Here is a 16052-nt window from a genome sequence, read left to right on the forward strand (position 1 = left end):
AGAAGCATCTTAACAAAATTAATGATTAATTGAAACAGAAAATTCCACACAACCATTTCTTTTCACGAAGGTTGCCAGCACACTCAAAGTCAAAATGATTAATTTTCATCCCACTTGGCAATTCCAGTTTCCATCAGATATTATGGAGTATTTTCTGTCAGTTTGGAAGTTGTATCTCATTTCTGCCTCCCCAACTTCTAACGTAGTTTTGTTTTCTAATTACTAACACAAAAACTTTCTCTAAATTCTTTGCACTGTAAATGCCTTTGTCTGAAGCAAATTAATATATCAAAATTTCCTTTCCTAAGAATGCAATCAGAACTCTCTCAGCTTTCATTCATTATGCTGGGCTACCAATGCAAGACCTGAACTCAAATCAACTTCTGATTGCAGAAGTTACAGACAGAGGAAACCTGTCCCATGAAGTAATTTCAAAGCTGTTGGTGGTGCTCCACAGCTTGTGACATGCAACCAACTTTTCCTGGCCCTCCCATAAAAGAATGTAATATTGGACAAAAAGTCAGGTAGGAAATTTATGAAAAAAATATAAGTTGAAGGGAAGAAAGATATCTGACAGTTAGTATAATGGGAAACCAGTGATCCTACTCGTGGGTAGATAACACTGACAACTGGAATATCTACATTACACTTGTTTCGCATTTTTAGGGGTCCCAGTTAGGGTGGTAAATCCCACCTGCAAACACTTCAGAAGACATCTGTGGCTCTTACAGCCTAGAAGGCAAAGGTATAATGCTTTTAACGACCATGAATGAAAACAGCAGGGCACAAAGCCAATTAAGCTGCTTCTGCTAATAGCAGCCACTGAAGCTGCTGAAGGTACAAAGAACTACACGGATCAGCAATTTAAATGAAGACAACTGGGAAAGCGAAAGGCAGGACTGGGAGGGAAGAGCTAACAAAATGAAAAGGGTGAAGATATACACCCTGCAGGGTCCCCTCCCTCCACCTCTCACAGCTTATTTAAAAAAGGAAATCCACAGCATTGAGATGGGTCAGCAATATAGTAATAAGATACAAAAAGTCTTTGACCTCTGGGTTCAAATTCAGGACAGGTAGGCAGAGAGCTGAAGCTGTTACACAGTTTTGGTTGCATGCAGGACATGAACTGGTGGTCTTCCCAGTGCCCTGCAGCAGACACTGGGAAATCACTCGCACAGAGATACTGCCTGTAAGTGGTGCCCTCTTGGCTGCCTCAGGACATGGAACAACCATAGGAATGGTATCAAGGGTCAACAACTGTACCCTGCCACCCTCTCAAGCTGGGTGTTTTCCCACTGACCAAATGGAGACGCATGTGCTGTCTGCTGGCCTTGTTCCAGTGGGGAGGGAGAGATCACAAACAGGATGTTTTGCTTCCCACCCTGATGATCTGTCCTCCTTGAAAAATGTAACATTTTCCCATGAATGACCAAAAAAAACCCCAAAAAACCCCCATCCTTTTCAGCAAGAGCTTGAAGGCTCTAAGATTTTCCACAGCCAGAGAAGAACCTCCCAAACAGTGACTCTTGACAAAAAATGGGCAGAATCCACCACATGCCACACATTAAGAATACTTCTAAAATGTACTAAAGAGTCACTTCACTTCCTTTTTTTCTTAAAAGCAGTGCATGCCACATGCATGGTAAAAGGAAGAAGGACTAAACTTTTATGGTCTGTTAAAAGAACCTCCAATACAACCACTAAACTCTTTAATTCTGCTTAAATTTATTTACTGTGAAGGATCCCACCCAGCAACAAAACAAAACAACTAGAACTTCAAACACACAGAGGGAGGGAAGATTCAGGCTCTCTGAACAAAGAAATGTGCTAGAGAGAGACTAGCGGACACATGTTGGGCAGCATGAGCATAAATTTATCATCTCTACTGCCTAGCTACAGCAGCTAAATTGTACTATATCATCCCTGCACAAGATGGTATAGCATATCCCAGACAAGGTTTGACTTCATAATAAGGGAGTCAGGGGAACGGCTCCCAAGAAAGGCCTTGTGATATACTGTCAGAATGCAAGAAGGTCAACAAGGTGGGTAAAGAGGCTTCTGTAAGGCACAAAAGAACACTTAGCATCTCTTCCTTCTCACAAAGTCTGCTTCTACAGGAAGAAAGTGCAACCCCACAACTCCCCAGGGCCTCTCCATAATTTCTATGCTTAACCTCTCCAGGGTTTCCATTTCTCCTCTGCATCAGTACTATCTCTAAAAACTGACACTCAGTCTCTAAGACTTTGCTTCAAGAAGATACAGCTGACAGCTATAACAAAAGAGAGTGAAAAATACCTCCTGAATGACATAATTTTACCCTTCAGCATAGATACAGACAAACTCTGGGAGAAGCCACCTTCGAATCAAGACTGAGAAAAGGATGTTGAGTGATGACAAGGAACTTGGGAACTCCTAAGTATGGTTTATTTCTTCAGGCCTTGGGAAAGTGACTTCAGAAAGGTATCGTAAATGGTAGTGTCACATACCATAGAGTACTGAGGTATAATACCATTGGAATCCCCATGGTAAATGTACACTGCTCCTACGTAGTTATCCTCCTTAGGTGCTCCAATGGCAACATCTGTAAAACAGTACAGATTATAAACATTTCACAGTCCATCCCACTAATCCAACTTTTTCCCAGTTTTAGAATGCAGCTATCCATAGCAAAACAGTTTCCCATGACAAAGATGATCAGCAGCTCATGTGAACCTACGTAGAAGGAATTTGTTTGATTTATTTAAGAGCTCATGTTAAGATAAACTTAAAAACCACAGAAATGTATATGAATTTGTACGTGCATGTGGCTATGTTTCACAGAATCAGATTAATTAGAAACATGTGCTGTTATGAAAATGTGTGTTTATTAACCAGCAACCATACTCAAAAAGTTAATTTAGAAACCTTTCACAACAAAATCTCCAACCCATGGGAACATCAGCTTTGTGAACTAGGACAAGACTGGCAAAATATTTACTGCAGCACTACATTAAGGCTGGATGAAAATTCAAGGCTTCACAAAGAGGCTGGGTATATTAAATGGATAGGCAAGAAGAGAAAAAGGCTGCTGAGGGTCCACTTTCAAAGTACATTTGATCCAATTTAACTGCAAACTCTTGTAGAAAGCATGATCCCACCTCCTGTTCTTCACTTCTAGTTGGATCTAGTGACTATGTGGCTACTAAAATTAAGCTTTTCTCAACTGCTTCATACCCATGAACTGATTCAACTCCCTCTGCAGTCTCACCATCACAACTGACCTACAAGCAGCAGCAAGAACACACAAACGCATGTCCAAATAGAGAGGAACAGCATGTCCACCATTGGTGAGGGCAACCTGCAACAGGGCTGAGTTAGGCTTAATGGGATATTGTGCCCTGAGTGGCCTGAAAGAAATAAATCCAGGCATACACTGACTAAACTGGCCTTTGTTTAGAAGTCCTTAATCTGCACTGCCAGAAACCAGGGCAGAAAAGGTGCCAGCATCAAAACTTTGCACTCATCTATTGCTATCACAGCATGGGCCTCATGCTGAGAGGCCTGAGAAAGGAGTACAGGGAGAACAAAGAAGAGGAGAGAAATTAATAGAGTACATTCTATCAGGAGCAAGAAGCTACTTCTTAATTACACTACATGATAAGAAATGAGACTATGTTAACAAAACCAGAAAGGCTTGAAAACATAAGGAAATGGGAAAGAAAAAAGAAGTCAGACAGGTTTCTGTTTTCTCTGGGCTGTGGGTATCTTAAGCCTTTTATAAACCACATAGGAAAAGAAGAAAATACAACAGCATGGAAAGCAAAGCAATTAATGAGATTGAGGTGTGACCTGCATAGACATGGACTAAACCGACATCAAGAACAGTCACCTACAAAAGGCTTTAGCACACAAATCCTACATAAGCATATTCATTTATCCTTAGTTTGAACTCAGGTGCTGGTCAGATCTGGAGGAGCAATGGATGCCATGCAGCACCAAGCCATGCAAGACTGACGGTGCTGCATGGCACAGCTTTGCTGGCACTGACAGAGAAACGGTCATGAAGGAAATTACACTGACCTGGGAAGCCATCGTCATCAATGTCACCAAGGGTGGCTATGGTCTCCCCAAAGTGTGCATTATAAGCACTGTCACCATCCAGGATGAGCTGCTCTTCCAGCACTCCCTAGCAAGCAAGAAATAAAACAGGGTCAGGGAAACGGTGCAATTCCCGGGCGAGGTAAGCCTTCCCCATGCAAGATGCCCTTGTGCTGTGGGAAGTACCTGAGGCAGAGCTGCAGCCTGCCTCTCTCCTGCATTGTACTCAGGTTACCTGGGGTCTAGATATCTAATTTATTTGGGTTTTAAACCTTCTGGGTTTTAGTTTTCAAGGGGACAGGGGAGAAAGGCAGAAAGAGTCCATGGCTGATATAACTAAAATGCTAAATTAACTAAACAGTAACTCAGAAATGTAACTAAATGCAGTCACAGGGATTGGTGAACCCATGAAAGTTTCCAGATGCCTAAAACATAACAGCCCAGAGCTTGCTACTGGAAGATTACATCTGAGAAGTGAAATCCTCAGTCCAGACTTATTCAGCTAAACTCAGTGAGTTAAGGACTATTTTCCCCTAAGCAAAGAACATTTGACAGTTGAATTTGAAAACATTTTGAGTATAGGACAAAAGGATTAAAGCAAAGTCCTCAAAAGGCCTTCTGAAATTAAGAATAAGGAAAGAGATTTGATGAAATAAAGAGACAGAGAAAAGTTCAGAATCAAGTAGTTTTGTACTCCTATGCCGTGACAAGCCTTATATGGCTCTGGTATTTCTTGCCCACCCACCTTCTGGTCAGATACATAAGCTTTAGCTTCTTGAGTCTTCTCTCAAGGGGAAAGGAATATTATCACAAGAAAACAAAATTTAGTTACATAATCCAAGTCTGTACCCACCTCAAGGTTGTTTTGTTTTGGTTTTGTTTCCTTTGTGAATAAGAATAAACTACCCTCTGGAACATGTAATAAAATCTTTTACTTGGCTATGGGGAGTTGCTGACTTCAAGAAAATCCCACATAATGAAAATAAAACACAACAGAGAGGAGACAGGCAGGCCTGTATGTGCGACTAAATTCTTTGCAGTCCTCACAGGAAAGGGCAAAACATAAACATTTTAAAAGTAACATCACTGTGCATGCTTGTTTTATAATGCAGTTTTCTCTGATCCTCTGCAAAAACCTGTTAAGTAATGGTGATTGCAGAATGAAAAAAAGTTTCAAATGTCCAAAACCCAAAATAAAATCCACAATCCTGTAAACCATTGCTCGTGCAAGTAATTCTTCGTGCAGGAGTATAAGAAACTCATACTAGCTTCTTGACTATTCTATAGAAGATAAAAATTAATTCGTGTATGCTCTCACTGTGAGCAGGAAATGTTGGCTATTATCTTTTTGGTATTCTGGACCCAATCCTGAGGACCCAGCAGCAACACTGCAACATAAAAGGTGGAACCTCCCATGGATAAAACTGAAAAAGTAAAGCTTGTTTAAAGGAGTGATAATAGAAAATAAAATTACACCAAAAGCATCTGTAAAGTCTCCTAAACGCTTGGACTTCTGGTGAATTTTAAGTCTAGCATAAACAAACTTAAAGTTCACAAAATGCTGATGAAGCCAAACAATTTAATTTTAGTCCATAACAACTTCTCCTTTGAGACAGCAGCTTTGGGACCCGAATATTAAGTATTTAATAGTATATTAAAAACCATTGTTTTCCTCTACATACAACTTATCAATGGTCTTGGTTTGCCAAAGCAAGAAAGTTCAGACTTTTCCAAGATTGTTGACAGGTCAGGTGAAATCCACTGGTACCGGCTGATAAGAACTTCCCCTGAAGTTTAAATATGGGCCATAATACACAAGTAAAATGAATTCAATCTCTGGTTTCTCTTCCTCAATCCCCAGACACTTGTGTTCTAAATTGTGTTTTAGGTCTTAGTGACCACCTAAAACACAAAGGAAACTCAAAGTCAAAGCTACTGACTCTGAATTGGTTTGGGCAGCAATTTCACAAAAAGTCACAAATGTCACCAAGCTTCAACATAAAACCAGACACTTTCTCAGACCTCCTCGAAAGATTCACAGATCTGTGATGAATGTGGGCCGGTGTCTGGGAAACCATACCAGATGAGTCTTCCTGTGACTTCATGCTCTGCCAGAGACATTCAGAGCCCCATTTATTTGAGACATCGAGTTTCACTGTGCAGTGCTGGAACAATACAAGAGTTACCTTGCCCGAGATCCATGCCCTCATCCCTTACCAAGTCTTCTCCTGTACATACTCACGTTTCCTCTGTTGATATAGACTGTGACTTGACCCTCATCTCTGATCTCAGAAAACATAGGTGCTCCAACCAGCAGGTCTGACAACCCATCAGAATTCAGATCAACTGCACATAAGGAGGAGCCAAAGTAAGAGCCCATCTGTAACCAAGTTGAGTCACAACAAAGCATTCAGTATCTGCCCACACTCAGGAGGACATCATATAGGCGTGGCTTTTGTTTGTTTTGGTTATTCTTTTAATTTCACATGATGACTTGCTGCTTTATCACTCACAAGCACTCCTACAGAGAAAGCTTTGGGAATAATTCTGGCAGGAATTAAAACACTTTACTATAACAGTGCATCCTGGATGTTCTACAAACAGAAGTTATAACCTGGGTCATGCTTAAGTGAGACACTTAAAGAGCTTTCTCAGACTAGCTTTCTCTTGTCAAATGCTTAAAACTAGGAAGGGGTGAAATGAGTTTCCCAAACCAGACACGGACAGTGATTATTCACGCCCAGTGCCACGGATGTTCTGTGGATATCTTAAAGAAATAACAAAAGGAAACAAGAAAAGTAGGCAAGAGGCAGGGTATCCATGAAAACAGATATCTAAAATTGACTCATGACTGTGGACTATCTTTCCTTGTTCTAGTTGTATGTATTTGTATCAGTCACCATCAAAGAATACTAGTTGTGGGCCTTGATCATAACCTTTCCTCTCATGTACAGGCAGGTGAGTTGATACAGAAACAAGACTTTCAATAAAAGCTTTTCAGCTGATACACAACAAACCTAAGCCACTTTTAATCTCCACTTATTATTGCTTGATAAACTTAAGTGCTTAAAATTAGGAAATAAATTAATTTCATTCCATGTTTTTTTATATGGGTGAACATTTATTGCTAACCTTCTCCCAACCAGCATCCACATTACAAATTTCAAAAAACATTAAACTCAAGAAGGAAATCAAAAGCAAGAATGATATTTCACCCTTATTTCATCCACTCCTGCCCAAGTAACACAAGGCATACTCTTTGAAACCAACTACAAACCATAGTCTCAAAATTAAAAGCAGCTTCCACAGGAAAATGGGAAAGATACCACTTCTTACTTGAAATTGAGAGCTGTTTATCAAGCAGGAAACACTGAGGTTAAAGAAATCATTATTTAGGTTCAAAAAACGAACCACATTTCTTGAATGCTTTTACATTCCTCACTGCAGATCTCTGACCTACTGCCTTCCATACCTCTAAGTTTACATGCATGAGCCACAGCTATTGGGTATGCCAGAAGATGGGCAGCAGCAACTGTATTCTATGCAGTCCGTAAGGTTTAAAAGTTGCTAAATATATCAGGCGGGGGTGAGTGAACGACAGCCTTTCGGTTTGTTAATTCAGATTTTTGTGCTTGTGTGGGTCTAAGGTCAGACCTCAAACATCATTTGAATCCAGTTATTTTGCAGCAGAGGTTCCCTTGGGATTTGTATTTGTTTATTTTTTTAATCCACTAACGTTTTTAAAGAAATTTCTCATGAGTAAAGAACAAAAGTTATGAAAAGCATTTCACTATGAATTCAGGCAGTTTTCAGTGAAAGGATATTATTTACTTAACTGCAACATGGTATGTCTGCAGCATGGGTGAGTTCACAGTGCTGTAAGAACCTGAAGTTTGCATATTTAACATTTGTAACAAGGTCTTGCATTTTCTTTTTTCCTGTCTCCATTAGATTTCCTACTTCAGCCTCTATCAATAAAAAAGGAAGAAAAAAACTGGCTTGCTGTTAACATCTGTCTAACAAGAACATCAGAATAATGAATTTCACACCACTGGGAAGGATGTAGCATTTTGTGACAGTTCATTTCCAGGCAGTGCTCATTGCTGAGCAGGTCAACCCCAAAAAACAAACAAACAACAAAAAAGGTGATTCAGCACAGCCTTCTCTTTAAAATAAAATTCTCATTTGGATTTTAGAGAATTTGTAGAAGAAGATGCTAATGGGGATGAAGGAGATGACAGCCTAGAAGTACTTGAAGGATGTAAATACTTGATTAGTTAAGTTATATATAAGAGTAAAGCAATTAAATTGAAAAGGGAGTTTTTGGCTGAAACCTCAAAACTTCCTGATAGCTCTATTTACTAGGCTGAGGAATAGCCAGAAGCACATCCTTAGGGACATTTAAAACTTAACAGGGAAAGAAATGAACAGGATGCAATCAAACACAGCAGATGCCCTGGATCAGCTGGGAGGTCTTTTCCTTTCAAGACGTCTGTAATTCTGCTAGTGTGGTAAAGTAAAATTTTGGAGAGGCCCTAAAATACAAGTAACACCACCCACCTACACATCCTTGCAGTTTTCCCCTATTCCAGGCAAGTTTTTAAAGACTGCAACTGTGTCTTGCTGGGAAAAAATAACAAAATATGATGACACTCCCAAGTTCGGGTATTTCTAAGGGTGGCAGGTCTTCCTAGAGCCAAAAGCCACCAGTAATCTTTTTCTTCTTTACTTCCCCTCCTTCCAGAAGAACACAGACAACCCCAGATAAGGGGTATCATTTCCTCACTGAGTTATTCCCAAATAAGACAGTTGTTGTTGTTGTTGTTGTTACCTATAGCTAGACATACTGTCCACTTTGTTTCCCCTACAACACAGCACCAGCAAGCCCCCAGATGAAGAACACAAGCTGTTCCCCATTCAAATACAACACCACACTGGGGGAGTTGGATCTCACTAGCATGCACTAAATTTCACAGAGAGGGAGGGCAGTTCAGCTTTAAGACAGCAGTCCTGAGAGCAGAATGCAGGACTGATTCCTGAATCATGGTGGGAAGAGTGAAATCATCATCTGTGGAGACAGTGGAGCCGCTCCTCCACAAAATAGCATAACTGTCGTATCCCTTCTGTCACAGCAGGACACAGAAAAAGAGGTTGGGGCTTTGTGTATTAAACTTCGAGTTACCAGTGTCTCTCAGTAACTACTAATCTACTAAGAGGAAATCTCTGCATCTCTGCTCACCTGGAGCCCCATGTCCCACGTCTCAGAGTTACATAAGACTAAAGAGAATCGCTATTACACTTTCAAGTAAGACCTTCTAATTCAGTCATGGGCATTGAGCAGACACTGCAGTCCTGACTGCTACTGAAGAAAGGGCATACAGCTGACCTGTACAATAGCTTCAGCTGTTCTGGGAGGATAAGAAGAAATAGGATTTGCTTGACAACTTCTGAAGGACTGAAATGAAAATAATGCTCTACGATGACTGCCATTATTTCCCCCCCTCTACCTTGTAGCAGAAAATACACATATATAAATGCTCACCTTTTTTCCTGAAGCCTGAAAAATCTTTATTAGAGAGCCTGATCGTCTGTCTGTTCTAAAAATATAAACCTGAAAGGTGAAAAAAGAAAAATGTTAACCAATACTAATTATGAAGTACATAATGGTACAGCACTGGTGTTTTCTAAATAATATCTAAATCATGATCATGGCCATGGCTATTGCCAAGATCCAACTTCACAACCACTTTATTTTTTAGTCTTCTTTTAAAAGATGAAACAGAGTTCCCCATTGTGCTCATGAATCACAGGCTTCTTCTCATAACAAATGCTTGAATATTATCTTGTTGCCTACTTTTTTTCATATGCATGTGTGTATGTGCACATGTGTGCATTTAAAAGCACCTAGAAAAGCAACTTTCTAACTCTCAAACAAGTGGCATCTGCATACTGTCTGGAAATGAGCAGGGCAAAAAACTGAGAAGGTATAACCCTGTTCCCATTCTCTTATCCAGCGTTCCCTTCTCAAGGCCATGTGCCTGCATTACTGCACTGCAAACTTTGTGAGGCTTTAGTAAAGGTCAGAGAAGAAATCCCAATCAGACTACCCAAGGCACTTCCACTGCTTGTATCTGAAACAACCTGTAAATTAGAAAACTGTTCAAACATAGCCTACTCATTCCTTATTTCCACAGGAGAAACTGTTTAATCAGGAACCCTTGGGGATGAAAGTGTTAATACAAGCTCAAGAACAGATCTTGTACCAAAATTTAGGATGTAAAATGCATGGCTTGTAGAAGGGGATTCCCTTCATCATAAAGGCTGGCTAAATCAGCCTTTGAGATTCCTTCAGCATTTGACAGGCTCCCTCTGAGCAGGTGCTCACAGAGTTTGCAGGACAGAGGATCCCTTACTTCCAAGGCTACATGGCGGAGCCAAGCACTTGACATTCTTGAACATGTGGTGAGTTACTAATAGGTGGTGAGACAGTTCAAAGCTGTTTCCAGCAAAGAACACAGCACAGATTTACTGGACAATCACTCTCTATATAAGCAACTCCTAGCATTTGCAGTGGCAAGTTTAGCAGTGACAGCACATTGCCAACTGTCACAGCTCCAAATCCAGTCTTAATAATGATGCTTTTGGTAACTTCAGAGAAATGACGAAGTCTCATTAAGAATCCTGGCTCTACTTTCAGTGAAAAAGTGTAACAATGCTAATCACTTTCTATCAAGGAAGTGGAAAGGATTAGCTTTTTAGAGGGTGTGGAAAGCACAACAGGACTGCTCATTGTAATGTTCTGTACTCAGCACTGCTTACCGCCACTTTGCCATTTGTTCCTGCTACCTACATCCCATGCTGAGGGAGAATAACGTGAACTTTTGCAACTAGAGCAGTAGTCTGTAAACTGCAAGGTCAGTTGCTTTTTCATGGATCTCATGTTAGCAGCTGGGGGTTTTTTTGTCTCTCCTAATATAGAAATTAAATTTGTTCCACAGAGAAAACAGGTTGGAAGAAGGTGCATTGCAGCAGCCATAACAGAACACCTGGGATAAGGAAACTATGTCTTTCTCATGCATGTCCTCTCAGTAACAACTGCAATGCTGCTATATCCTGTATGTCCTAGTCACGCCAGGTCACGTATACGTACCAAGTTCATCCTCTAATTTTATCCCATTTTCCCCACTCACACTGCTACCCCCAGAACATGGTTACCATGAAAAACAATCTGCCTAAATAGAATATTGTTTCTGGTATTGAAGATGGTACTGAAGACCTCTTGCTCCTTGTTATGATTCAGGTACAACTCATGTGACTACAGAGCAGGAGAGCCAGAGGGAGGAAGATGGAAGGGGGCTGCAGGACATCTCTGCTCAAGCAAATGGTGGCGGCAGGTCCCGAAAGGATTGGATTTTGAACAAAGAGGGGAAAAAAGCAGATCCTTTAAATCCCTTCCCTCCCTCTCTTCACTCCCACTTTTCTACCTGCAGTTTAGAAGAGTTTAAGGGGTCACAGTGCTCACTCTCACCCAGTTTCCCCAACAGCAGCTCAGCATAGGAACACCAGGCATGCCTAACTCACCAGCCACTTCCAACTAGCCTTACACTTGCTTTCATCTTTGGGACATTGAACATATATATGCCTACAGGAAAACCTTTTTTGTTTCTTTCCTTCTTAAGAGACTATCTCCAAGATTTCTAAGTACAGCTGGCAAAAACCTAGATTCTAATCCACGAAACCTCAGTGTATTACGAAGTTTTAAAAATTACATCAACTAAGTACCTAATAAGTACCTTTTCATGCTATTAGATGTTACCTTGAAGTAAATACTGAAACAGTCAAATGTATGAAGAAAACAAGCAGAAGACAAACTCTTTTCAAAGTTTTTTCATTTCTAGGAAAGCTTCAAGTAATACCTAAATGTCACAAATCCTAAACAAAAGCAGTATGAAAGAAACATTGTCTGTGTCTCACTAAAATGGGTATTGTAAGGATTGGATGGGAAAGAGAGGAGAGAGGGATGAGGGATTTGAGGCACCAGGAGGGACAGGTAAAGAAAATTTCAGGACTTCATCAAACTACCTCACCTCTCCCCTGCTCAGTGCTTCAAAATTACTGTGTAGACAAAAAACTCTTGGCTTCTCATACATATTGAAACTGCATCAGTATTACGTTTTTTGCCCTGTTGAATCTGACCACATTATTGTTTGATAAAGAGACACACCTTTCCAATGCCTCCATCCTGGGGAGCTCCTCCTACAATGTCAGTGGTAGTTGGCTGAGAGAAATGACCTGCTGTCACCGCATATCCTGAGTGGGAGAGGAAACAAAGAATTAATAAATAACCATGAAAGGAAAGAGCCAGAGAAACAGGTCAGCCAGCTGGATCATGCTTATCAGGCTGCACATAGTGTTCAACAACTATTCTACTCAGGATGCACCAATACTTTGCTCAAAAGCTCATGGGGATGGGAAGAGACAGTACATCCTCCAGTGCTCTTGCAAAAGCTGAGAAGAAAGCTGTGTGTGAAGATGAGCAAAGGACATGTGGAGCTGGTAGTGGAATCAGTTTGCCAATGGCGAGTCAATAGAGGGAAGCAGTAAAACAGGAACAAGCACACCCAGAGAAAGGAGACCACATCACCGCAGGGAAAATATCATGTCAAAGAGCAACAGTCCCACAAGGACCAGAGAGAAGTGTCCTCCTTTGCCTAAAATCACTGCCCAGGAAGGCTTGGAAAATTATGTTCCTTTTTGATAGGGGGGAGAGCAGAGGACAGGAGGCAAAGAGGCCAGCGAAGTTAATGGCTTTAAAAGATTTTTGTCTAGGCAAGAAGAAAAATGGGAGATCAAAGAAAAAAGAATGTATTTGAAAGAAGATCAAAGATTCAGCTTCATTTGATATATTAAAAAAATATATAACATAATATATAAAGATGAACTTTATATAGTAGAGCAGCTTTCCTTCTAAGGCTCTCTTGTATTTGCCTTGCTCTTCTGCCATAAATTGTGACGCTCTTGTCTATCAGTGGCAAAATCTATTTATGTCTGCAAACAGGTAAAGAGACACCCTTCATTAGTAGTACCTTCCAAGTGGTATTTTTTCAAAGATTAAAGGTTAAGCGGAAAATGGGAGGTCAGTGCAAGACTTTAGTCAAACAGTATCAAACTGTTTGTAAACAGTATCACTGTTTGAAATGCCTTCTAAGTCTCAACAGTCTTAGGCACTGCAGATTAGGCAGAAATCTTTAAATTAAGTATTTTAGGGACATTATCTGGTTTTAGAGCAAGTAAAACCAATTGAGTTAACGATGTACCTATAGCCAAACCTTTCACAACTTCATTTTGTTGACAATGACACATTTAGTGTTATTTTTGTTGAAATAAATTTGTATCTGGAATACACATTCTGTAATTAGTCCATTTTAAAGGCATGTGTAAGCAGACAGGCAGTTTAACTAATGACACATAATTTACCTGTCACAGGGCAAAGGCAGAAAGGTTAAGAAGCCCACTACAATCCAAAGTGCTGTTGAGTTCAAAAGCCTTTTTTCTATATCAGTCAAAAAGCTACAGCAAAGCTGGGGTTTTTTTAAAACAAGGAAAGAAAAATGTAATGCTCCATAGGCTTCTTTGCTTATATTTCTTTCCAGACAAGTAACACTTTGTCATAGTTTGAAATTGGCCCCCCCCAAGAGTTGGGGGCTCAGAGGTGATTGGGTGCCAGGGCAGTGTTCCCTGGAGAGCCAATCACCATCCATGTTGTTCGCTTCTGCTCAAAATCATATATACACAGCCACCTGAAGCTGCTGGCAGTGTTTTTTCTGTTGGTGTCTGCTGCGTGTAGGTGTAGAAGGCCAGGGGGTGGCTGGGCTCCTTCTTTCCCCCTCCAGGGGGAAAGGGGAGCCCTGTGGCCCCCCAACTCTGCTTAGGCCAGAGTTAGAGGCAGGATTTGGAGTGTGTGCTGTGAAGGAAGAGATTGACAGCACCTGAGGTAAGAGGGAGGAGGCCAGGCCCTCTTCCCCCCACCCCTGCAGCTGCAGGACGCTTGGGACAGTGTGTAACTGGATCAAGCTGCCTGTGGCCAAGGCTAGGGGGCTTTCCCCCCACCCCCACTGCATTGAGGCTGGTGGGGGGTGGATTTTAAGGCTCAGCATTGAAGCAGAGCCAAGTGGATGGGCTGCTGACGAAAAAACTCGGAGCCAGGGAAAGGAATCCCAGGTGAAATTAGAGACGGACCGAAGAGAGAGGCCCGGAGGATGTCTCTGCCGTGATTTAAACGCAGGACAGCCGAAAACCCAGAGGAGGAATCAACATTCCAGGACGCGTACATTGATAAGCTACACTACAGCAGCCTACAGAACTGAGGTATGAGACTGAGAGAGAAATCACACAGCAGACCGAGGAGAAAGGACTCAAAGCTACTTTCTTGGACTTGGTGAGGAGAAAGACTGCAACAAACAGCTGAAGGTTGGTTAAGGAGTGTTCAGGGGCCCAGAACACTCCCACAAGAGAAAGACTGCGTTACCCAGCAGCCTTGAAAGGCTCTTCGGGGACTAAAGTTAAAGGGAGGGGCTTAAAGGACTGATAGAAGTGTAATACTATATATATGTATAGTTGCCTTTAGTTTGTATAGTATTTATTTGTGTAAATAAATGTATATACTTTCCCTTCCCCCTATAGAAGCCTCTGGCCTGAAAGTTTCTCTCCGGTGTTGGGATAAATTGTGGGAAGGGGTGGGGGGAAGCCTGGAAATTGGATTCTGGATTTCTAATCTTGCTCAAACTGCCACACACTTTAATTCAGATGTTCTTCCTTTCACACTTTTCATAAAAATACATCACCATTAAAAAATCAGTATCAACTTTATAGCATCAAAGCCTTGAAATATGTTGTTGGACTATCTTCTTCTCACAGTGAGCACCCGAGAGCTGCTTACCAAGGTATGTGTACCGCCTTGCTATCACGGCATCATCATTCAGTTTGTAATATGTGTTGTCAGTGAGATTCAGTACTTTGACAGTTCCTGTCCAATAATATGATCCTGGTGCCCCCATGATGACCAGCTCCTAAAACAAGAAAAATGGAAGTGTGTAGGGGAAAGGATGGGAGGAAAAAATAACAACCAAAACTGGACAGAAATTCATGCTTTGCACATTAATGGAGAAGGGACAGGATATTTACTTAAAACACCAATTAGAAGTCCATCTATAAAAATCTTCATTCTGTGTACAGATTCCTTCTTCCCAAAAATGGAGGTCACTGCATACACCCTAGAGACACATTGCCCTTTTATGGTCCACTTCTGCTCAGCTGTTCTGCTGCAACAGAAGACCCTCCTCAGTTTTACTAACCATCAAACTTATCCCTGCTAACATAGGTGTCCCAAAAATCTCTCCATCTGCTGCCTTTCCAAAGATATAAGCACTCCAGCCCACCCACACGCACCACTCAGCTACAGATCATGTCCCGATGCTGGCTTTTGATTTTGATTTTACAACTATGAAGCTAAAGAGATGCCATGTGCTCAACAAGCAGGGTGTACATTATGTCATAGTTGGAACATTTTGCCTGCGCTCTGATCTTCGAGAGACAACCTGGCTATAGAATCATCACAGAATCATAAAATGGCTTGGATTCATTACAGACAACCAGCATGATTTATCATTTTAAAAGACTGTAGAAATCAGGCAAAGTTTGATCCAATATGAGTCAAAAGCTAAGGTACACAAGAGAGATTCAGAAAATGTTGCCTCAAAGCATCCAGCATCCTTGCAGGGAAACTTTATTCCTGCATGTGGTTTTAAATACCTCCAACAAGAGACCAAATTAAGCCTGAGGAGCATTAAGCATAGGTAAGTTCTCCATCCCCAAAGACACACAGACAGCTGCTTTGCCTCACATCTCCATTCAGTGTAAAGCCATGGGTGGACTCCATCCTTGTGGGAAAATGCTACCACATCCAGGTCCCCTTC

The 16052-nt window shown here is 41.2% G+C and overlaps 1 protein-coding gene across 1 annotated transcript in view; it reads right to left on the bottom strand.

Annotated features, from left to right (window-relative positions):
- The window catches only part of ITGA9 (integrin subunit alpha 9), a 225011-nt gene that overhangs the window by 185982 nt on the left and 22977 nt on the right, over nucleotides 1–16052 (bottom strand). The window contains exons 6-11 of the mRNA XM_017822886.1: nucleotides 15017–15146; nucleotides 12302–12387; nucleotides 9620–9688; nucleotides 6320–6457; nucleotides 4060–4165; nucleotides 2487–2581 (exon numbers count right to left, since the gene is read on the bottom strand). Coding sequence (XP_017678375.1) covers nucleotides 2487–2581; nucleotides 4060–4165; nucleotides 6320–6457; nucleotides 9620–9688; nucleotides 12302–12387; nucleotides 15017–15146 — 624 coding nt within the window. The remainder of the gene's footprint in view (nucleotides 1–2486; nucleotides 2582–4059; nucleotides 4166–6319; nucleotides 6458–9619; nucleotides 9689–12301; nucleotides 12388–15016; nucleotides 15147–16052) is intronic.

This window comes from Lepidothrix coronata, unplaced genomic scaffold (genome assembly GCF_001604755.1).
Source record: "Lepidothrix coronata isolate B3197 unplaced genomic scaffold, Lepidothrix_coronata-1.0 Scaffold3, whole genome shotgun sequence".
NCBI lineage: Eukaryota > Metazoa > Chordata > Aves > Passeriformes > Pipridae > Lepidothrix > Lepidothrix coronata.